The sequence below is a fragment of the Kogia breviceps genome, chromosome 11 (genome assembly GCF_026419965.1).
Source record: "Kogia breviceps isolate mKogBre1 chromosome 11, mKogBre1 haplotype 1, whole genome shotgun sequence".
In the NCBI taxonomy this organism is placed as follows: domain Eukaryota; kingdom Metazoa; phylum Chordata; class Mammalia; order Artiodactyla; family Physeteridae; genus Kogia; species Kogia breviceps.
Window position 1 is genome coordinate 65325839 of NC_081320.1, and position 25328 is coordinate 65351166.

At 37.5% G+C, this 25328-nt stretch overlaps 2 protein-coding genes across 2 annotated transcripts in view; one reads left to right on the forward strand and one right to left on the reverse strand.

Annotated features, from left to right (window-relative positions):
* PIGF (phosphatidylinositol glycan anchor biosynthesis class F) overlaps window positions 1-11042 on the forward strand; it is a 37820-nt gene extending 26778 nt beyond the window's left edge. Inside the window, exon 6 of the mRNA XM_059078339.2 lies at window positions 10732-11042. Coding sequence (XP_058934322.1) covers window positions 10732-10845 — 114 coding nt within the window. The 3' untranslated portion in view covers window positions 10846-11042. The remainder of the gene's footprint in view (window positions 1-10731) is intronic.
* The window catches only part of RHOQ (ras homolog family member Q), a 37813-nt gene continuing 22920 nt past the window's right edge, over window positions 10436-25328 (reverse strand). Inside the window, exons 3-5 of the mRNA XM_059078345.2 lie at window positions 15435-15599; window positions 14796-14891; window positions 10436-11406 (exon numbers count right to left, since the gene is read on the reverse strand). Of these exons, the coding sequence (XP_058934328.1) occupies window positions 11251-11406; window positions 14796-14891; window positions 15435-15599 (417 nt within the window). The 3' untranslated portion in view covers window positions 10436-11250. The remainder of the gene's footprint in view (window positions 11407-14795; window positions 14892-15434; window positions 15600-25328) is intronic.

The window sequence follows — 25328 nt, forward strand, 5'->3', positions numbered from 1 at the left end:
GGGAAATGGGGATTCGTTTGTACTCAAGTTACAATCTTATGGAACTTAATTTCATTCAGTAGTGTCAGTGATTTCTAAATTGCAGGACAATCAAAATCATTGAAAAGTATACACAGGAAATTGTATTTTAATTCCTTACTTTCAAATGTATGCAATTAAATCTAGATACAAAGTATCTATATATAAAGCACCATTGGCCATCAGCTTATGAGTTGGTAAGGTAATATTTAATTAACATGTTAGTTTGCGTATAGATGGAATATTTTGGAGTGTAAAAGTTTGATATGTTACACTTGTATAAATCTTCTCTTTATAAGACTGCAGAAATAGATGTTGAATTATGGGGAGTAGATGCCCTTTGTACAATCTGGGTTTAGGTTTCCCTAGAAAATATATTTTTTGATTATTTACAATTCAATTATCTATTTTTGATTGTTTGGGCTTTTAGCTACTGACTCTCATTTTTCTACCTCAGTTCTTATTTACAGTAAGAGGTGAGCTGGATCCAAATTAATGGTATCAGACTTTTAAAATTAATATAAAGTTTCTATTTGAATTATTGACTTTAAAAAAGATTTTCTGACTAGCTAATTTAATATGTAACAAATGTTGGTCTTCATTAAGAATGTTTCATTCGACTGGAATATACTGGTTATTTAATAGTCTTTACTATTGAGTTGTTTTTAAAGTATTCCAAGTTAATGACTCACTTATTCATTATCATCTTTTAAAATTGTGATAGATACTGTTGGTGAAATAATAAAATTGATGTATAATTAATGCTTTTTTTTTTTTTTTTTTTTTGTGGTACGAGGGCCTCTCACTGTTGTGGCCTCTCCCGTTGCGGAGCACAGGCTCCGGACGTGCAGGCTCAGCGGCCATGGCTCACGGGCCTAGCCGCTCCGCGGCACGTGGGATCTTCCCGGACCGGGACACGAGCCCATGTCTCCTGCATCGGCAGGTGGACTCTCAACCACTGCACCACCAGGGAAGCCCAATCATCTTTTATTCATATAATAATCACCTGCCCCTCTTCCTTTTAGCAGTGATTTACTGATAAACTAGAGAAATGATGAGGCATCTTTTTTGTTCACTTTTTATTTTCAGTGAACAAGTTTTTTGTTCTGTTTTGGTTTTTTTCTTCATAAACCTTACTACAGAATAAGTACTCCGTGTGGCTCATGGTACTGACAGAATCTGCCAGTGAAACAATAAACCAAATGAAAGATCATGGCGTCGCCTCAGAATGGAGATTTTTCTAGAGTAAAATTTCACGAGAAGATAACTACTATATATACTTCATTATCTAAACTGTAATATTATAGTATTAGGAAGAGAGGTTAGTTCTCTATTCCTTATAGCCCAGTAAAGATTTGATATGTTTGTGGTAAAGCAAGCTTTTCTGAATTGGGATCTGGTTTTATGTTTCAGTCAGAGAAACAGGTATCTGGTTAAGCAATGATACTTTCTTTAAAAACACATACACACACCATCCACCTCACAAAAACTTTTGCATGTTTAGTTCCATTTTTTCTACTTTGAATTCAAACCTGACTTTGTATAAAATTTCCAGAGGCCAAACATAAGATTATAATGATGTGAGTTCTGTACTGAGCAATTTCAAGAATATTTATATTTTTTAAATTGTTTCCTCATTAAATGACTAGAAAGGCCCATTGAAAATATATAACCTCAATGAAAAATGTTTTTCACTTACTAATAGGAATTTTAAATAATTTTAAGTAATGACAAATGACAAAAGATACCAGGCATCTTTATAGTTGGAGGAAGCCTTCCCTTTCTAGGTAGGAGTCAGCAAGATAATTTGGTGAAAGAGAATGTGGTCAGTGGCTGTCCACTACGCTGTTGGTCATCTTTATTGTTTTCTTTAAAAATAATTGAGTCATCTTGCTTCTCTTCCTTGCCTTAATTATTACATTATAAACATTTGAATTGTCCATAACCCAGACAGCCCTCTTCAGCCCCAGAGAATGCTTATAGCTATACTGACTGACAAAATGAATATTTTGACCATGGAAGATTTTTGTGCAGTATAATTTGATGCATTATCTGCTATGAAAATAGCTACTCGGTAAATATTTGTTGAGTTCTTACTGTGTACAAAATACATAGTCTGTGTAAGTTATAACAGATACTTAAATATTACCAGGACTGGAATTTAATTGTTTGGTAATGATAATTTAGATTCAGATTTAATATGCTCTAAATATTTTGCAGAATAGATGGTTATGAGCTTTTCATCTGGAAAATGTCTTAATTATCAAAAGTCGGCTAGTATTTCATGTTATTAAAAAAATTAATGGGAGGTTAGGAATTGTTGTTGGTTATTCTGAGCAAAGGAAACTTACCATGAAGTTTTTAAACCCACATGTTTTATTAATAGATAGACAGATAACAGGATGATTAAGAGCTCTGGCATCAGATTACTGAGTTCAAATCCTGGCTCTGCCACTTGCTAGTGAGGATTAAATAATATAATCCTTCTAAAGTACTCAGTTCAGAACCTGACACATAGTTACTGCTTAATTAATGTTATAGGCATTTATGACCTGTTAGAGGAGTAGGTTAATGACTATTTTTTTTAGCATTACCAAAAAACCCTGCAAATTCCATTATTTGAGTTCTCCAAGTGTTAGAGCATGTTAACTGTCTCAGTTTATTGTATTCATTCTGCCCGATAATCCTTAAATTGGTAGAGTGGATTGTTAAATCATCTTTTTGTTTCCCTGGTATTTAGGTATTTAGGGTATTTGGATTTCATGTAATTTTCAATTCTGTCTGACATTTCGGATGGCAATAGAAAGAAAACATCCTATCTGTCTGTGTATGCACCAGGCATGGGCTTGGCACCGTCGCACAGGCAACTTAATCCTGGTAACCCTAGTGCAAGGTAGAGTTCAGTCCCACTTCTACACAAAAGAAAGCAAAGTGTGAGGAGAGGGGTACACATCTTGTTCAACATTTCTTGGCTGATTAGAGGAAGACTCAGGATCTAGCACCCCAGGACACCATGATTCTCTTTATCCCTGGAGACTCCGAAACATAGCTTTTCTTTTTAAAAAATGGCCATAGCTTAGATTTTTGGCGGGAAAGGCTGAGTAGTTATAATATGGCGTTTCTTTCTTCATGTAAGAATTTCATTTAAGTGCCATGACCACTCTGGTAGTGTCTGTATTTTAGACCATAAAATTTAATGTATTTGTAGGAGAGTATTTGAAGCTAAGATGTGAAGCTTTTACACCTAGAAAACCAACAAATATCTTTAAACTCTGGACTTTCATGCTACTGTCTCCAAAATGGAATTGACCCAGAGAATCAAATCTCTTCTGAGCATACTTATTTCTTATAAAGTTAAAAAGCAAAATGGATTGAGATTGTCTTTAAAACAATTTTAAGTTGTTTAAAAATATTTGTACTTATTCCCATCAGATACCAGATAAATGAGGCATTGTTATATTTAAAACCTTTTTGTTTTCTCTTGTTTTATCAGGTTAAAAAATTAATATCTGTGAAACATATTCATTTTTTAAAGTCACAGATACCACAGATAATACTTTCATAAATTGAAGCTGGAGATCATAAGGATAATTAAATGAATCACTGCAAATAATGACAGTGAGGGATAAAGCTAAGATTATGGATTTAATTATTGAAGGGTACATATTTTTAGGTTAATTGGTGTTTCTGTTACTAAAGGTGTTATACAGTATTTTAGACAGACCAAAATGAAATATTAATTTATATGAAATATGAGTTACATATTTCGAGCATAGAAAAAAACTATAATACTTAACTGATAGAAAATGTTTTTGGATTTAAAAGGTGAGTTCACTGTTGGACAATGAGGTTGAAAATGATCTGCTAGCAGGACTTTCATGTGAGGGAGAAGAGTGCTGGCTAAGGTAACTCATTTGCATGGTCCTGCCAAGGACCATTTATCGTCACTTTGACAAGAAGTTCCAGCCTGGAGACTGTGGACCTCTCCACAAATAGCTCTTCCTAAATCTGTGTTCTTAGTCACAGGAGAGTGGTATGGTATACATGGCACAGAGAAGAGTTACAACTAGAGAAATGTATTCAGATGAGTAGATTCATCTGTACATGTATTCCTACATCAGACAATAGCATTTGCTTTAAGGACATCTGGAAAAACACATCACTTAAAACCAAATTCAGAGGAAAATATAAATAATCATTTAAAACCAGTACAATTTTGAAAGTAGGTTTTAAAAAATGAATTCTATCAGTCACGCAAATGTAAATTTGTGGTAAGCATGATCAACAAAACATTAAAAAGTAGTTTGTGTGAAATTTAGAACTGCCTGGGTTTTATCTCCCTTTTTTATCTGAAAGAGCCAGTAATCCAATGGTTGTGAGTTGTTCTAAGTGTTTCTAGGTTTTTTGATCTGCAGATAGGTCAGTTTTCCCATGATATCTATCATAGTACATACCTCTCCAAAAATTATATTGCAACATATTTTTTAAAGTTTGTGTTATTAAAATTTATCTAAAAAATTAAATAATCTTAGTTTGCCCCTTAACTGCTTGGTTTATAGTAGGGGCTCTCAATAAATAGTTTTGAATAAACAGAGCCATTCAAATGGAGACTCTTAAAAATGATAGAAATGCCTACCAGTGGTTGGTTTAAAATGTTTCTGTACTTGTACTTCTTAAAAGTTATGAAAAATGACAGGAGCAAGAATCACCCGTCTATTTCAGTGGTAAGGCTACATATGGTTAATATAATGCCATATGCTATATAGCTCTTGAGAGTTTTCTCTTGTAAGCTTTATGCTCCCCAGACATTTCATGTGAAGAAAAGCAAATACTAAAGATGCTTATATTACAAGCATCATTGCTGGGTCATATGGTAGTTCTATTTTCAGTTTTTTAAGGAGCCTCCATACTGTTCTCCGTAGTGGCTGTATCAATTTACATTCCCACCAACAGTGCAAGAGGGTTCCCTTTTCTCCACACCCTCTCCAGCATTTATTGTTTGTACATTTTTTGATGATGGCCATTCTGACCGGTGTGAGGTGATACCTCATTGTAGTTTTGATTTGCATTTCTCTAATGATTAGTGATGTTGAGCATCCTTTCATATGTTTGTTTGCAATCTGTGTATCTTCTTTGGAGAAATGTCTGTTTAGGTCTTCTGCCCATTTTTGGATTGGGTAGTTTGTTTTTTTGATATTGAGCTGCATGAGCTGCGTGTATATTTTGGAGATTAATCCTTTGTCCGTTGCTTCGTTTGCAAATATTTTCTCCCATTTTGAGGGTTGGCTTTTTGTCTTGTTTATGGTTTCCTTTGCTGTGCAAAAGCTTTTAAGTTTCATTAGGTCCCATTTATTTTTATTTCCATTTTTCTAGGAGGTGGGTCAAAAAGGATCTTGCCGTGATTTATGTCATAGTGTTCTTCCTATGTTTCCCTCTAAGAATTTTATAGTGTCTGGCCTTATATTTAGGTCTTTAATCCATTTTGAGTTTATTCTTGTATACGGTGTTAGGGAGTGTTCTAATTTCATTCTTTTACATGTAGCTGTCCAGTTTTCCCAGCACCATTTATTGAAGAGGCTTTTCTCCACTGTATATTCTTGCCTCCTTTATCAAAGATAAGGTGACTATATGTGCGTGGGTTTATCTCTGGGCTTTCTATCTTGTTCCATTGATCTAAACTTTTGTTTTTAATTGAAGTAAAGTTGATTTACAATGTTGTGTTAGTTTCAGGTGTTCAGCAAAGTGATTCAGAATATATATATCTATATATCTATATATCTATATTCTTCTAGATTCTTTTCCATTATAGGTTATTGTAAGATACTAAATATAGTTCCCTGGGCTATACAGTAGATCCCTGTTGTCTGTTTTATATATGGTAGTCTGTACATGTTAATCCCAAACTCCTATTCTATCCCTTTCCCCCTTTCCCCTTTGGTAACCATAAGTTTGTTTTCTATGTCTGTAACATCATTTCTGTTTTGTAAAGAAGTTCCTTTGCGTCATTCCGTATCCTAGATTCCATCCAGATTAATTTCCCAGGGTCAGATATTTAACAAATGGCAGAGCTGAGACTCAAATCCAGTCTAATACAAAAATCAGTGGTTTTGGTTTTTTTTTAATGTATTTATTTTTGGCTGCGTTGGGTGTCTTCATTGCCGCTCCGAGGCTTTCTCTAGTTGAGGTGAGCGGGGGCTACTCTTCGTTGTGGTGCACAGGCTTCTCATTGTGGTGGCCTCTCCTGTTGCAGAGCACAGGCTCTAGGGCGCGCGGGCTTCAGTAGTTGTGGCTCACGGGCTCTAGAGCACAGGCTCAGTAGCTGGCGCACACGGGCTTAGTTGCTCTGTGGCATGTGGGATCTTCCCAGACCAGGGCTCGAACCCGTCTCCTGCATTGGCAGGCGGATTCTTAACCCCTGTGCCACCAGGGAAGTCCCCAAAATCAGTGTTCTTAATCATTATTCTGTACTACTTACAACATGCTTTGAAATATATCAAACTCTTTATATTGGTACATTTTCCTTTCCTAAAAAGTAAGCAGAGTTTTATAGTAATGCCTGATCAGAAGAAAGCAGTGTGGTCTTCAGGTAGAAATAAGCTTATATAATTTTGAAATGTCTTTCAACCAGCAATAATATTGATTTTTTTAACAGAAAAAAAATTATATCTGTATTATTTAAGATGTTTTTTTAAAGATTAGGGTGAAAATGTTTTATTTCTAAGAGAAAAATAACTTATTGGTAGTACCACGTACCAAGTTCCTATATATCAGGCCTTTGTTAATGCTGATTATTTTAAGAGAACACTGACCTTTTTTTAAGTGCTGAAACACAAGGAATCATTTGATTTAGAGAAAGGGTAATAGTAGTACTCTAAGCAAGATACTTTCTTCACATGATGCAGCTACTCATTTTTTAAGTTTTTCTTTTTGACAGTAACTGTAATAATTTTACCCAGTTGCATTATCTTTTGTCCATATTATCTTTTGTTATGCAAGAGGAATTTTTTCTTTGATTTAGAGATTTAAAAAAATTAAATTTATAAAGAACTGGATAAAAAGATGATGGTTGTTTGGTGGTAATCACTTGTGACTTCCTTTACATGAATGTCTGAGTTTTCAATTTTCCTTAAACAAAACAAGATAATTATATAGAGCCATCTCAGATTATCATAATTTGGAGAAATGTTTATAGCAACGCAGTTGAATTGTCTCTTCAATAGATGATGTTACCATGTGTGGTTTTAAAAATTCTGTTTGTGGCATGAGGAACGTTAAATAGCAACATCTCCGTATGTGAGACAATAGTTTTAAATGGAAAACTTCAAGTTCTAATTATGAAAATATGTGATTAAGCTAGGATTGTTTGACAAGTCAAAATGAATTGTTGCCATAGGATAGTTTTAATTTTTTTAAAGCAATATTAAGGTTAGCAGGAAATTGCTTGAGGAAAGGTGGTTCGTTGGCAACCTTCCCCAACTCCCTGCAACAGCTCCTTTTGCCATATTCCCTATTAAGGAAAGTTGCCCTTATATAAAGAAATTCTCTTTTAAAAAATGACTGTGTTACAGTTAAGGACTACTTATTTCAGAAAATATCAAGCAGGAAAGCCTGGTCCATAACTAGCAAACAGTCTCCAAAGCCAGTCCAACATTTTAATCTGCTGATGGCATGGATTCCTTGACATGTTGAATAGCAGGTGTTCCAAGCTTTAACCCCTCTTAAGGCAAAACTTTCTAACTAATATTTACTTCATTTTTGGCATTCCACTGGAGGTGAAGTATAGCAGCTGTTTAAAGAATGTGTGTGTAAATGTGTATATATGTGTTTGGAAACAAAGAGCCACACTGAAATTACAAAGTGATTAAAATAGAATTTAGAAACCCAAATTGGAATTTGACTGAATTCATGAGGGATTACGATTCTCCCTATGCTTTGACAATGTGCTCTTTACCAAAGTGCAGATGCTCACAATTGGCCGATGATGTGTAGATCCACCCCGTGAGAAACAGAGGAAAGAATATTATCCCAAATGTTTACATAGAGTGTTAAATAAAAACTACTAAGGTAAGAAGGTCAGTGCTTTACATAGATAGTAAACTATGCATATTATTTTATTTGTAACCCCATGTGTTAAGATGGGACACTATTAAAGCAACAATCACTGAAAAAGCAACAACCAACAAACCAGTATTTAATTTGGTACTTCAAATTAATAATTAAAACCAAATGGAAGCAATGCCTAAAGTAACTAAGATAATTCACAATGAAAACCATTAGTGCAGGCTCTACTTATTGGAAATGTGATAATTCAACATAGGCTAACCTAAAATGTACCTTTAGAGATAGAATAAGGATATAAGCAAAATATTAAATAAGATTTCAGGAAGCCCCTAAAATTATTTTTAAGAACTTCAGAACTGATTACCTATATGCAAAAAAATATTAACTATAAGTTTAAGTTCATTCACACATGACCTTATTTGAAGCAGTGTATTTTCATTCACTAGCAAAATTCATGTCAGTAAGATATTTTTGAAGTATTTTATTGTCCAGATATTTCACTACTTTGAACTAGCTGTTCCAGTGCTTGGCCTGAATTTCAATGGAAACCTAAGTCTTAAATGAAGACATGCTTCTGAAAATAAGGCAACTTTTCTACAATCTGTTTATGAACAGAAAAAAAAAATCTTTGGTTTTAGTTAAACCAGCAGAAAGGATTTTGCAAAAAAGAAATACTAAAGAACCAAAGCAACGAAAAGGCTCTTAGTAAGCAATGGGAAACTCCAAACCCCATCAAGGTCAATAGAGTACCTAAGGCACCTCAGGTTCAGATGATACAATCATCTTTGCTTAGAGTTCTAATAATCTATATACAGGATTTTTACCATCTTAAGAACATGAAGCCGAAAAGGTAATGTCCAACAATGATTATTGTAAGAAAGAAGAAAATCCTAAGAGTTGATAAATGGGAGAGATTAGAGATCATCTCCTCTACCTCCCAGATGAGGAAAATAAGGCCCAGTCAAGAAACAGGTGACACCAGAGTCCTAGTCCATTTCTCTTAGGGCAGGACAAATTCTAGATTTTAACTTTATTGGCTAGGAAACCAAGTGTGAAGAGTTTCAGAGATGTGAATTTGAGGAAGAAAAAAAAAAAATTCCCATCAAATCCCCAAAGGCAAGTTGGAAATAAATGTATAACACTTTACTGTCTTAATTCCTCTATAGCATGTGTTGGACAACTTAGCTAATATACTAATTGAGTTATACAGTTCTTTTCAATTCTATCTAAAAATAGCAGACCAAAATTAAATGAGAAAGTTACATCAGATTCCATTTGAGCATACATAAGGCCATGGTACTTAATGCAAACCACCACTTCTTGGGAGAAAGAAGACATCCACTGTCCAGTTCAGGAGACAAAGCTCCTGACCAGTTATCCAGTAGACTCTCCACATGTCATTGGGGAAGATGATGCTTATATTTTTAAAAAAATCTCTACAAAGCTCCCATACAAGACAGTACATCCTAGATTTGTGACTGCTATGAGCATTTAAGGCTGTCATTTTCAAGTATCAAAGTTTAGTGTTCCGTTACCCAATCTGTGCAATAGACATAGCTATAAGCTCAAGTCATGGAAATTAACAGAAGCTCACCAAACACATAAAGCAATCATAATTTAGGCAACAGCATTTTTAAATGTAGGAAAGGCTGGGAAAAATTTTATGGATTAGATTATGCTTCTCTGAACAGCATTAGTTTGTTCACACTGACTGAAACTTTGTCTAACACTATTGTCTGCTGCATGGCATTTGGAATAAGGTAGATCAACAGCAGACCAAACAAGAAAGCTTAATTAGGTAACAGAACTAGTCATTAAGATGGTTCACCTCTACCACAGTTATACAGCCTGTTTCCCTAGAGAAAGATTAGAAATGGCTCCAGTATACCAAATAAGCTTCATAGATAAACATGAGAAAATTTTTTTAAAGCAGGACCTTTCAAAACCTAGGGACTACCATGCACTGCTCAAGGATGAAATAAGTCAACGTTATTTACTTTTGGCTTGATGTAATATTGTGAAATGTAATATGGCTGGAGAAAATGGGTATTTGGAAGCCAGTATGTCATTTAACTTATACTCTAGGTGTGCACATAAGCTGTAGTTCTGTAACTTCTGCTGTGGTTCCAATATCTATATCTGAAAGGTGAAATCAGTTTTATTATGAAAGCAGTTGCTTTGTTATAAATTCCATGTAACATGCTTGAATTCTAGGTCTTTTCTCTTTAACACAATTTAAAGTTTCTTGTGGTTTGGTCAGCATACACCCTTTTCGTTTCATTTGATATAAAAGCCAATGTGGAAATTAGAAAAACAAAATTACCAACTAGTTCAGAGAGCTAAATTGAGTCCAGGATTATGGCAAAGTCTGACCCAAAGTTTTAATTTGTAATTTCAGCATGTATCTCATGCAGTTTGGGGAGCATCAAACTAAATCTACAATCGCCAGAAACCTTTGTTACAGTTGAATGCATATTAACTAAAATGTGTACATTTTTAGTGTTCATGATAAATGCAGATATGACCTTATTACACTTTTGGCATTCTTTAAGAAAGCACATTAAGCTTTAATATAGAAATATTTAGGTTACACTTGTGCTCAAGTAATAATAAAACATTTGTTCTTTTTGATCTCATACATTCTCTCCTCAGGAATGGCCCATCTCCTGCACGCTTGGAGCAACCTTTGGCTACGTGGCTGGCCTTGTTACTTCACCACTCTGGATATACTGGAATAGAAAGAAACTTACATACAAGAACAATTAATTGGAGCAACGGGAGAAGATATTTCTTTGTGCAGATTCCATAAAGACTGTGCAGACATGTATATGGTCTAAGCCAGGCAGTTCCACTTAACAGCACTGTTTTTTATGTAGTTACAACATGATGTGATTGTAGCTTTTTAAACTATGAAACCCCTGAGAGATTGTACCTTCTAGTTGAAATAAAGTATTTATAATAGATTGTGGCTTCAGATGCTGTTTGTTGCTTCTTGGACCTTTAAGAAACATTCTTAATCAACTTTATAGAATTCTGAGGACAGGGTTCTTTTTTTTTTTCCTTTCAAGTTTTAAACTGCTTCATTATTTTTAAGAGGTCTGGGTATAGCTTTAGCATTTCATATGCTTTCTGAGAGAAATGGACAGTTTACTTGGCCACTGAAGACGTTTCTCACGTAATTAAACAACAGTTTATACATCTTGATCCTATTCTTTTTTTTACTGTGTGTTTCTTTGGAGTTAAAATGGCTATGATAGCCTCATCAAAAACAGTCTTCAATCCCTTCTGGGTTAAAGCTGAACATTCTACATAGCAGCACGCACCTATCTGGGAGGGAGAAAAAAGAATCACAAATATATACAGTCTTTTTTACAACTGATACCACACAAATACACCATTATAAGGAAAATCATAAAATGCAAAAAGAATGAAATCATCCATATTTATGATACCCAGAGATAGCTAACTGTTAAAATACTAGTGTATATATTCTTCCAGACTTTCTCTATGGAAAATTCTTTCATTCATCAAATATTTACTGGGTACCTACTATATGCCAGGCTCTGTTTTTAGGTGCTGGGGATCATGTCAACGAACTGAGCAAAACAGCAAAGTCTCCGCTGTGTGATGCTTACGTTTGCTTAAGTTCTACTGGGGGAGGAACACACAAAGGAGTATAGACCAGATGGTGGCACATGCTACAGGTTAAAAAAAAAAAAGCAGAGTGAGGGAGGGAAAGGGTGCAGAGGACAGTGGTGGTGGTCAGAGAAAGCTGCTCACCAAGGTAAAGTTTGAGCACTGAGGGATACCTAGGGGAAGAGTTTCCAGGCAGACAGAGCCACAGATGTCAGACCCTGATGCAGGAGCATGCACGGAGCATTCAGGGGGTGGGAAAGAAGCCAGAGTGGCAGGAGAGAGGGTGAGCAGGGGTAATGGCAAGAGAGGCAGTCAGTGAGGCAGCCTCAAGGTAGCGACCTCGAGTAAGGACTTTGGCTTCTACTGTGAGAGGGGACCCATCCATCCATCCATCCATCCATCCATCCATTCGTTCGTTCATTGAAAACTTAGGGAGCACTCTCATTTGCCAAATGTGAGAATATAGCAAGGAACAAAATTAAGTCCCTAAGCTATTCTCATGAAGCTTATATTTTAGAGGGAGGAGACCACGGACTAATAAATATAGAGGTAGAATATGTGGTCTGGAGGAAAATGGGGAAGGAGATAGGGAGTGGGGAGAGGTCAGGCAAGGCCTCATTGAGAGAGTGATATTTGAGTGAAAGAATGAACAATGTCTACATCAGGAAGACTATCCTAGGCAGAGGGGGCAGTGAAAGGACAAAGGCTCTGAGGCAGAAGATTGGGGAAACCGCACAGAGGCCGAGTGCCTGGAGCACAATGGGTGAGGCAGAGAGGTAGCGGGGCCTGTACGCCAGGGTGAGGACTTGGGCCTTTATTTATTCGGAAGATAATAAAGCCACTGGAAGATTCTGAACAGTGCAGGGAGCTGATGGAGCTTCTATTTTTGAAGTCTCACTCTGGCTGCTGTGTTGAGAACAGGTTAACAGACACAGACAGAAGAAGAAGAAAGGTGAGTGAGAAGCTGTTCCAGTAATACAGGCCAGAGAGGGAGGGGGCCTGAACCAGGCTGCCAGAGGAAGGGACAGTGAGGAGCGTTTGGATTCTGGGTATATTCTGAACGTAGAAAAATATATTTTGCTGGAGGGTTCACTTAATGGTATGAGAGAAAAGAGCGAGGTCAAGTGTGACTTCAAGGTTTTTGACCCAAGTAACTAAGAAGAGTAAGCCTAGAGGATAAAATTGGGGATTCTGTTTTGGACATGTTAGTTTTGAGATGCTTACCACCCGGATGGACTTGTTGCATGACCAGTTAGATAACCAAGTCTAGAGTTTAGGGAAGAGGTCCAGGCTGCAGATAGAAATTTGGGAATCTCAGTAGCAGACTATTAAAACCACAAGACGGATAGAAGCTTACCAGGCTTAAAGACTGAGTGTGGATATAGAAGGAAAGACATCCAAGAAGCTGAGTGCTGATCCCTGGACCCTCAACATTTAGAGATGGGGAGATGAGGAGATGGAGGAGAGGCCAACGAGCGGGGAGAAAGCCCAAGAGAGGGCGTTCAAGGAAGCCAAGTGAATGTGTTTCAAGAAGGGACCAACTGTGCCAAATGCTGCTGACAGGTCTAGAAATGGTGGTTTGCAACCAATTTTTTTTCCCTTAAACTACATAATAAACATGAATATCTCAGTAAGAAAATTAGTATAAATTTTTAATAGATGCAGGGGTTTTTTTGGCCATTATAAACAATGCAGGAACTTTATGGCTATCTCTTAAAGCACACCCCGTATAATATTCTTAGGATAAACTCCTCCCTATGAAATTGCTTGATCAAAAGTGTACATGACTTTAAGGCTTTTGCATGTTGTCGAGGCTTTTACTCAAAGACCAACAGAACAAAAGAGTACCCATTTGCTTACACCTGGAACAGTGAGTATTCTAATTAATGTCTCTTCTCTTGTGTGCCAATTTTATAGATGGAAATTGAACTTACATTTGACTGCTAAGGAATATGAACATACTTTTTATCTTCAATGGCAATCTGCATTTTTTGGAGAATCTCCCATTGATGTTCTGAGTCCCTTTTCCTATTGGGGTATGCATATGTCTTTTTGTGATTAATCCATATGCAAGGGGTTCATGTCCACTAAGGATATTAACCCATTTTTCTGTCATAAATGTCAAGTTTGTTATATGACTTTTAATTTTATTTCTGGCATTTGATGTCATATTAAATTTTTACATAGTTAAATCATCAATGTTTTCATTTATGACTTTTACCTTTATGAAATTTAGAAATTCCTTCTCTCCTAAGATGACAGAATTTAATATGTGAAATTCCTTGTTAGTAACTTGTTAGTAAAGCTATTTATCTTTTGCTTTAGGAAAAACTGTTCTCCAAAAAGTTTTCTTGCTTTCTTCTGCCTCCTGATGGTATTTTTAAAAACATCTTACTATATTCCATTTCCACAAAAGTCCTATTAAAGTCATAACATCTAAAAAATAGAATCCAATCATGTTAGGGGCAAATGGAGAAAAAAGTAAGCCTTGCTTTGGGGAGAGGAATAATATAAGTTAAAAGGTATTTTGTGTGTCACAGTTACATTTTTAAAATGATAATATTTTCCACCCTTCATAAAAATTATCTTGTGAAAGAGAATTCAACAACACATTTCTTCTCCAACCTAGCCATAATTTTTTGTTTTTAACTGCAGACTTAAATTGTCTCCTATTCCACTCCATTGCCTACCCCATGAGTCTTCACTGAAGACAGGGCCTGATTAAGCAGCCCCTATTTGTGACGCCTCTTTGTACACATGACTTACTAGGAAAATATTGTTGGCAGTGTAGCACAGGTGTAAAGGCCGGAGTGGGGCCTTTACTGAAGCTCAGCTCTGCCATTTACTACCTGCCGGACCTTACAAGTTACCTGGCAAGGCTATGCCTCTGTTTTCTCCTCCATAAAACAGAGGCACTAGTAGACCAACCTCACTGAGTCCAGGCAAGGATTAAATGATCTAATGCATGTAAAACACTCAGCACAGTGCCTGGCATACAGTAAAGCACAATAAATATTAGCTTCTATTATTACCTTAGCTTCATTTACATTTATTTTTAAATTCTGTAAAGGTTGCATTACCTCTTTTGCTAGTTTCTGTCCTTGCTCCACACATATAGGTTTTTCCTTCATATCATTCAGTCTTGCTAAAGTTTTGGGGTCATCTCGGAGATCAATCTAGTTAAGAAAGGTTAATAATGTCCCATAATATTATCAGCCTTTAAAGATAAAACATGTAGTCCCATTTAACCCCACGTATCAAAAAAAGATTACAAAAGAACCTAATCTTTAAAACCAACTAATATAGTAATTGCTTTCTTTGACACTACTTTTTCCAAAAAAGTGACAGAATTTATTATAACTAACAACTGAGATTAAACATATATATCTCATTTGCTAAACCTTAGGGCCATTTGTCTGAGAGCAACAACACAAGGCAGGCCACAGAGATTATTCTTTCTTTTTTTTTTTTTTTTTTTTTGCGGTACGCGGGCCTCTCACTGTTGTGGCCTCTCCCGTGGCGGAGCACAGGCTCTGGATGCGCATTCTCAGAGGCCATGGCCCACGGGCCTAGCCGCTCCGCGACATGTGGGATCTTCCCGGACCGGGGCACGAACCCGCGTCTACCTGCATCGGCAGGTGGACTCTCAACCACTGCGCCACCAGGGAAGCCCCTTCACAGAGGTTATTCTCAAATGGATAAAATCAAAGCATACATACCTGAGTTCCTATTAATAAAAAGGGTACATTTGGTGCGTATTCCTTAAGTTCTGGTACCCACTCCTCTTTCACATTTTGAAATGAGGCTGGATTTACCACAGAGAAGCATATAAGGAAGACATCAGTCATTGGATAAGATAAAGGCCTCAGACGATCATAGTCTTCCTAAGGGAGAAAGAAAAACCTCATTATTTGCATTTCTAGAGTTTACTAACAAATATGTACATTAGATTAGATGGTCAAAGAAGCAAAGTCAGGACTATTCCACAAATGGAATGTATGACATACTACAAAAAACAACATAATTCCATTTGTCTTTGCTATTCTTCCTTTGGAAGCTCTGAACACCACTGGGGTAAAATATGACAATATCATTAACATCTACAATGAAACTCTGAGAAGACACATTGTGATGATGAGAGTTGTCACTGGAAGCATTTTTAACTGAAAAGTTTGCACACAGAATTGATTGTAGCTAGATGTTTAAGTATAGTCATTTATAATATTATATGCTGAATGTTCACTATGTTATTAAACATATGATCCGTATGCTCATGTATTATTTAATCCTTGTAACAACTACATGACATAAAAAACATTATCTCTATGTTGCATTTGAGTAAACTGAGGCAACAGAAATTAAATAACTTGTGTAAGGAAGTATATAGCAAGTAAAGGAGATGGGATTCAAACCCTGGCAGTTTCACTTCAGAACCTATGCCTTAACCACTATCCATCTTCACTGAGACCTTAAATCTTTGCTTTCCCTGTTTATACAGTTTTCTTAATTTTGTGTGTGTGTGTGTGCATATGCATGTTTGTGTGAAAATTTAAAGATAGAAACATACTGAGTAAATCCACAAAATCCCCCTTCCTCTCCAATTTCCATTCCTTTCCCGAAATGTAGATTTTTCATATGTATCTTTCCAGTTATTTTCTGTGCGTGTATATGCTTACAACTGTACATATTTAAACATCTGTACACAGATGAAAACCGTGCAACCCACGTTTTTCTGCACCTTTCAGTATGTCTTGGACATGGTTCCAGACCTGAATACATTAGACTGCTATATTATTTTATTTTTTATTGAAGTATAGTTGATTTACAATGTTGTGTTAGTTTCAGGTGTACAGCAAAGTGATTCAGTTATATATATATATATGTATGTGTGTGTGCATATATATATATGCACACACACACAATATCTATTCTTTTTCAGATTCTTTTCCCTTCTAGGTTTTTATAAAATATGACTTCCATATTTAAACTGCTGCTTCACATTTTATAGAAGGGCTGTACTATCGATGGCTGTTTTAGCATCTCTCCATCACAAAAGACAGTGAAGATCCTGTTTCATTTAGATTATTTCCTATGACACAAAATTCTACTTGCTTACATTTTTGTGAGTGAACAGTCAGGATTCCATTTTTGTCAGGGCTAGCCTCTCATCTGGTTTCAAGGAAACTTTATTTTTGGCCTAAGCCACCACCCCTCTTAAATGACCTGCTTCACTACTAGAACTGCATGAATGTGGAATTAAAGGCATATTAAAAACATCTTCCACTCAGAGATTCAGGTAGTATTTCTCTCATGGGACAATTTTCCTTTCATGTCATCTTCTGACATTTTTCTTACTACAATGTTACACTCAAACTCATATCATTATCCCAAACTCTTGACTTTGGAGTTAACCCTCCTGTTTTTCTGTGATGCTTTTGAAGGGCCCATCTGCAGTTTGGAGCCAAGGGCATTGAAAGATTTCTCAAGTGTTGGCTCAGGACAAGACGGGAAATGCCATCCCCAATCTTCTTTAGCATTTGTTTTTAAAAGTGGAGGCCTCTAATTGGTTTTGAATAAAGCAGTGCTCTGGTGTTAAGAAATGATTAATGAAGAGATCACGCAAAATGGGTATGAAACATGCTGGTACCCCAGTCAGTTAGAAGAGGACTATTATCAAAAGTATACCATGTTTTAAAAATCAGTTTGAGTGTTAAATAGTACAATTTGGTGAATTGAGTATACTTCTTGTACTCTACTGCCTATTTCAAACTGCATGTCGAGAAGAAGAATTAAAGGGATAGTATTTGATCTTAGCATTCTACCTGGCAACTACCTAGCAGTTTGTTCCTGAGCAAACTTGCACACGGCACGGTCAGGGAATGGGGGGCTCTTGCTACAAATCTCTCCTCATCCATATTTCGAGATCCAGTTTTCACAGAATTAGAAATGAGGATACTATCTCATGGGATTATGAGGAATAAATGAGATATTGCAACTAAAGCACTCAGCAGAGTGCCAAGCACATAAAAGAACTCTTTCAACTCTTTAACGTAAATTCTTCATCCCATGGGAAACTGGTTCTCCTTTTCTCTGCCAATCCACGCAGGGTCCCGTCAGTGGCACATCAGCCCTGGCTCTGCATCGTTCTCTCTCCAACCACAGGGAAGAAACTCCTTTAGTGAGAAATAAAATTTCCTGCTCTGGCATCAAAACACACAAATCAAACTGAGGTCTCTTGAGGACAGTATAATTTTCAGATTAATAAAAGAGAATGATATATTATTACTGTACTAATTAGTCATTTGGGGGATTCGAGAGCCTTAAGACTATTTAAAATGTAATAAAAAAAAGAATTACACATTTTTTAAGAAAATCAAATTAGATTTTTTTAATGAAAATTTTATCCATCAGGGAAAAAGAGAGTGCACTCTTTGTCTGGGAGGGTATTACAAGAAAAAAAAAAGCAAGTGAATGCAAAGTTCTCTAGAAATGCTTAATATTCAAACATGCATCCAAACATTCTATAGAACATAAGTCTATCGTACAGATTCCTTTCATAACCACAGTGCATAACTGATTTTCCTCAAGAGACATGTGGGCACAAAGAAAGGGAACTAGACTAATCGTTTCTAGATTTGTTAAACCGTAGATTTTTGTTGGAATAGTTAAAATGTGAAGAATTGGGGTTAAAAAAAAAAAAAAGACAAGTGTGTTTAGAACTCCTTGGAAAGAAATGTCACTTCTTAAGTCTGAACCATCTAAAATGAACTCCTGCCTGTAATCTCCAGCTAAATAACTGGCAGTGATTATCAGAATGAGACCTTCCTGCTTCCATCCAGCCTGAGTAATTAGAAGTCTAATAATAGATAGCAAATTAAAAAAATAAATGATCCCCTGTGCATACTGTACCCTGCATCATATACAACTGTTTATATCTACTGTGTAATATCTTGAGTGACCTTAAGGTGAAATTTTAGATTTGGGGATAAATAAATTGAGGCATGTGATTCTTTCCTCCCCAGCTATATATTTAAAATTTGACAACACAAAGAAAGTTAAATGAGGAACCACCCTTCCTTTTAAAAGAATTCCTCAAAGCCAATTCTCTAGTGTCCTCCTAATTAAGAAATCAATTACATTTTAGTCCAAAAACTTTTTTTTAAAGGTAGATATTTAAACATTTCAGCCTGGTAACTGAAATGTTCTCAGTGTATTGAAGACAACTGTCTTACATCAAAACCATAAAAAACAATGGTGAATTTGCTCAACAGCATTGTTGAACTGCTTAGTAAAATCTTTAGCTTCTTAGCAATTGGCTAAGTACCAGTGGGATCCATTTCTTTTACGGTGTATTCTGGTAGCTTAGTGATTAGGCTCTCCGTTCTCATCAAGAGTGCCTGATCTGTGAGGATGACAAGCTTCGCCCTTCAACAATATCACATGCTGACAATCTGACAAGAGTCCACAGACGATAAGAGACCAACGAAATGTGCTCTGAGAGGAAATAAAACACCTTCGGATGCAACAGAGAACTGTAGCAAATGGCCATCAGTCAGGAGACCCCTTTTTATGCCCAGCTCAGTCAGCAGCCCAGAAGTGTGCCCCTTTCTGTACCACCTCTGTTCCCTTGGCATGGACCTGGCTGCTCCCTCCCACTTTAGTGACTTCTGTTTAAAATACATGTTTTTGTACCACAATGTTCATTGTAGCTCTATGTACAATAGCTAGGACATGGAGGCAGCCTAAGTGTCCATAGACAGATGAAGGGATAAAGATGTGGCACATATATACAATGGAATATTACTCAGCCATAAAAAGAAATGAAACTGAGTTATTTGTATTGAGGTGGATGGACCTAGAGTCTGTCATACAGAGTGAAGTAAGTCAGAAAGAAAAAAACAAATACTGTATGCTAACACATACATATGGAATCTAAAAAATGGTCGTGAAGAACCTAAGGGCAAGACCGGAATACAGACGCAGAGACGCAGACCTACTAGAGAATGGACTTGAGGACACGGGGAGGGGGAAGGGTAAGCTGGGACAAAGTGAGAGAGTGGTAGTGTATATATGGACATATATATACTACCAAATGTAAAATAGATAGCTAGCGGGAAGCAGCCGCATAGCACAGGGAGATCAGCTCAGTGCTTTGTGACCAGCTAGAAGGGTGGGATAGGGAGGGTGGGAGGGAGGGAGATGCAAGAGGGAAGAGATATGGGGATATATGTATATGTATAACTGATTCACTTTGTTGTAAAGCAGAAACTAACACACCACTGTAAAACAATTATACTCCAATAAAAATGTTTAAAAACAATAAAATAAATGTTTTTAGAATGTGTACACCTATTTAAAAAACTTATCCAAAATATGTACTTTAAGCAAAATCACTCACGTTGGGTGGTATAGGCTTTGCCATGCTTTTTTCTGGTATTCTATCACACAACTGGTCACTCAAAATCAATTAGCAAAGATGTTTTGAGATCATACTGCATGGAAGATGTTCTAAGGACACGTACACAGAAATAAAAGAAATAATCGTCCCCTTTGGAGCTTATAGTTTACTTGGGAATTCAAGACATGTACACAGAAAAAGACAGATACAACAATGGGAGAGTGTAAATTGGAGAAGGTGAATATATAAATGCTAATCAAAGAAACACTAATAAGCACCTACTGAGACAGGTTGGGACCTGGGAACCTTTGCTACAGTGGTGCAATGCTTGCGCCTGAATAAACCTCTCCTGGAGCAACAAGATACAAAGAAACTATATGAGACTAAAAATAACTGTGTGCATGCGCAGTTGGGGCAAATTCTGGACCCAAAAGAGATCAATTCAAAGAGACCAAAAAACCCAACTGCCATTTTTGAAGAGCCTGGAGCAAAAACAGGGTGTCCGGAGGAAAAGCAGGGTACTGTGCATGCCCCCTGCACACACCACCACCTAAGCCGCCCCTCCAGCCCAACCCCTGGACACACCCCTACCCTCACCCCATGTAAGGAACAAGCTCGCCCCTGCTCAGCAAGTGAGCAAGCAAGGAAACCTGTTGTTTGTTCTCCCTCCTCGCTCCCCGCTGCTTGCAGGGACCCCAATAAAGCCTTGCCTGAATCTCTTGTCTGGCCTCTAGTCAATGTCTATAGATTGGGGAAGGCCAAGAACCCTGGTTGGTATCACTACTATGTGCCCAGGATGTGCAACCATCAGGGAAATGAAGGAAGGCCAAGATTTAGATCCTTCCTGACTTGTAAAACAATTTAAACATTTGCAAAGCTCTCATAAGCTACCTGTATGTTAAAAATATGGCAACGAACACGAATGAGCAATAGTACCCATGGTGTGCCCGTGCACCTCACTAGAACTCTGTAGACCTCAAAGCCACAGCCTAGAACAGAAGAAGAAACTGCGGTGCTGATGAGAGAACATGCTTAAAGTTGGCACTGAGGAGGAAGAATTGATGAGTTGGAAGAGACAAAAACATTTATAAAGGTTTCTGCTCTTAGGGAGTTCGCAGCAAGGGAGACAAGTGTATGCAGACATGGTATCACAAGTCAGAATGTGGTAAAAACCAAGGGTAGTAATTAGGGGACTCTAAAAAAAGACTTTTAGAAGAGGTGGCATTTGGGTTGGGCCTTACAGAACGGGGAGGATTGGAACATATATGCCCTACTAGCATGTGGCCTTGGTCAAGTCACTTACTTCTTAGAGCCTTTATCAGTCTGTAAAATGGGAGATTATCAACGACAAGTGCTTTGAAGACGATACGTGCTATAAGAATATATTATGCCTCCGAATAATCCAGGACGTTACTTTGATTCAGAAAACAGTCATTATCAAAACCTGTAAGAATTTTTCCTCTGTAATAACCTAGAAAAAGTGGGACCACAATTGAATAATTCTTTAACAGACAAGCCCCAGACTTCTAAAGTCTAAAACAGCTTCTGACTACTTTGAGATATGTAAAATGTAAGGCAACTAAGTAAGAATGTCCCTGACAACTGGTGGCTTGTGGTAAATGAAGTAGTAATCTCCATCTGAAACATCTGTTTCTGGTGAGAAGCCTAAAATAGGTACCAGGCATGGCTCTTGAATCACTCTGACCCCTAAAAGGTGCTATACTGAAGCCAAGAGGACACATGGACTGAAGCTAGCTTCTGAAGATGAAGTGTTTTGTCAGAAATCTTATAAATTATCAACATTTCTTCAATAATTCTTGGTAACAGTCGTCTATGAAACCTCATTTTTTTTGTGTTGTCCTTTCGTCACTTTCAAGTTCATTTTGTATTTAACTTTGTGAAATATCACCTTTCACCCCCTTAAAAATAACTTTTTCAAGGAAGCTGGGTTGAGTTCTATTGTGGAATATTTTGGTAAGTTTGGTTCAAAATGCGTCGATGATGAGTTTATTGAATTTACCTACCACTCTCCTGCTACAGGTGGACTAATGAGAATTTGGGGAGGAAATTTTTTTTTAAGTGCTAGAAATTCCTAAGAGGTCATTGTTTTTCAAAAACTTTAAAAACATTTTATTTTTTTCCCTCCTTTTTTCTTTCCTTCCTTCCTTCCTTTCCTTTCTTAAAAATCTCTGTTCAGTTGTGAGATGGCATTTACTTATCATGAGCCTGATTAGCTCTTGGTAAAAGAATTCTTGAAACTGAAGGTTCAGCTTCTAACTTTAAGCAACTGTCATCTTCATATATTTTGATTAGAATAAGTCCGTCTCCCAGTTAATTTATTAATTATTTAGCAGCTAGTGGACCAGATCTTTGGCTTCTTTTCCATTATTATCTTCCTTTTGTCTGCCTGACTTATTATAACTCCTGTTTAGGTTAGCTGGAGAAAAAAAAAGAGAGAGAGAAAAGTTTCACTGTGCGGTAGCAGAAAGACGACCAGCTGGAGAACTGGTTCTGCCATTATCTAACCGCGTCTCGTGAACCTGTACTTCCTCATCTCTAAAAGGAGAGGACTGAACTAGATTGCCACGTCACATGGTTAAAAACGCTCAAACTAACACTTTTTACCCTTGTGAGCAGCCCTAGTAACAGATTTAATGTGGGTGGAGGTTTAAACTACTGCATAAAAATTGAGTTTTAGGATACTGTTTTATCTAAGCTGACCCCCCAAGGCAGAGGATCAAGACTCAACTAAATATGGCCCTTCGGCAAGCTTCATTTCCCCATCTGTGAGGGGAGAATAAATATAGCATACACATGTTAAGATAAATGAGAGAGCTGGTCAAGTGTTTTGAGCTCTTCAACAGACAAGCCTGACTTTCCAAAAAAAGACAAACCACAACTTCAGAGCCAGTGCAATTTCTTTTGTGCATGGTGAGATGACTTCCTTCATTGTAAAGGATTTAAGAGCTGCAATTCTACATTGTCTGGAGCTATAATTGCAAGTCTCTTTCACTAAAACAGAGGTCAGCTGGCCTAAGGCATGCAGAAGGAAGGTCAATGTCAGGTCACACTTCTGTGCAGTGTACTCCTTTCCTAACTTTTTTTGGTACAAATTTCATGTTGATGGAATAGTCATGCATTCTTTTATTTCTACAAATATATGCCCACTGGGTGCTGAACACTGTGTACTCCAGTGAGAAGCAGACGTGGACCCTGCCCCCGTGGAATTCACGGTACAACAGAGGAGAGGCAAGTGCCTCCCCACTAGGGCAGAACTACTCTAGGTCCAGGGGACACCACGGAAATACGGGAGGTATTTTTGATTGTCAACACGAATGGGGGAACTCTACCAGCATTTAGGGGTGGGAGCCAGGGTGCTACCTGACCTGTGTAGTGAAAAACAGTCCTGGGTCCTGCACGATAGATGAATGTACCTCTAGGCACCGGATGACTATGAAAAACCCTTTAATAATGACCTGAATCTAGGATCTATCTCTGTTGCATATTAGTAGGAAGGTAGACTTACTTGATGTTGTTCAAACATTACAGGAGTTGCTTACCACTGCAGAAAATTGCACACCACTGGCAAGATTGCTCTTAGTACCCTAACTGTCACTAAAACACAAACCCGTTAGTCAACTTTTAGAGCTACTGCGTTCATGGTTGTTCACCTGACAACTTCATTATGATTTCTGAGTACTCAGCCCTGGGAACTTAGGAATTTAACACTGAAACAAATATTTTTATTATGAATTACTTTCCTTTTATTTTTCCTTCCTATTACTGCCAGGATATTATACTGATTTAAAATTATATATACAGAAAGGTTATGTTAGCTATAGACTTCATTTGAAGATAAGTTTAGGAGAAACATGTTATAAAAATTGTTATCAAAGGGGGGATGGATCTAATATACTAGAGGCACTGAGTCAGGTATTTAACAAATTGGGAGAAAAATGATTATAAATGCGAACTGGGATAGGTGCTGTGAAGGAAAACAGCCAGGAGAGAGAGAATAACCAGGACGACCAGCTTCAGTCTGGAAAGACCTCTCAGAAGGAGCGACATCTAACCTGAGATGTGAGGGATGCTTTGAGAAGCCAGATATAGGACACTAGGGGCAAAAGGCCCAAGGCAGAAAAGCCCTGACAGATGCCTCCAGGGACCCTTCTGGAATAATCCAGGGTTCAGCTTGTGCAGCTGGATGGATAATGTCTTTTACAGGGATTGAGGAAGACTGAAGGTGGAGAAGCACATTAGGGAGAAAACTCAAGAGGCCAATTTTGGGCATGTTAAGCTCGAGATGTTGAGTAGACAGTGGGAAACGAGTATCTGGAGGAGCTCTCTGCCTCTGAGTTCCAGACCCAGCTCTAGATGCCTCATTTTGGCTGAACCAGAAGTATCTCAAATTCGACATTTCTAAACTAAAGTCATTTCTTCCCCCTCAAATCTGCAAGTCCTGTTGAGTTCACCATCTCATGAAAAGACATCACCACTCCATCAGGATCAAACCATAACCCTGGGAGTCCTCAGTATCAACCCCAAACACAAAGTCAACCACTTGCCCAGCCAGTCTGTTCTTCCCTCTCCACACTCCTCACCTGGGCAGCTCCTACTCATCTTTCAAGCTTTGGTCTAAAAATCTCTTGGTCCAACAAACCTTCTCCAAACCCCCAATTCAGATCAAGGTCCCTCTGTAACACCTTCTCCTGTTGTCCCATTTCTTACACTGTGATACAACTGCCTCTTTTCTTATCTGTATCCTCCACAGGACTCCGTGAGGGCAGAGGACTACTCTTCAAAGTCTGGTTTATAGTAGCTGCTTATTAAATTCTTGCTGAATGAATGAGGGTAGCATGTGGGAGATGAAGTCAGAAGGGCAAACTGCAGCCAGATCACGGTGGCCTGCACCTCCTTTATCAGCTGCAAAGCTGGAGATGGTGGATAAAGCGTCTGAATCCTCCACTAACAGGTGAATTTCTCAGGTTGCAGTTACCACTTTCAGCCAAGATTCCAACTGCCTCCTAAGATCAGGGCCCTTTCTCTGTCCAACCCACCTTCCTGAATAATAAGGTGAGCTCCAAGGAGCAGAGCCTCAGACTGAGCAATTCTTCCAGCATTTTAGTTCCTGCTACTGTTTTTCACCACCTTTTTTTTCCATTGTCTTCACACTTGTTTTACCTAGGATGGAGAAGATCACTCACTGACTGTCTAC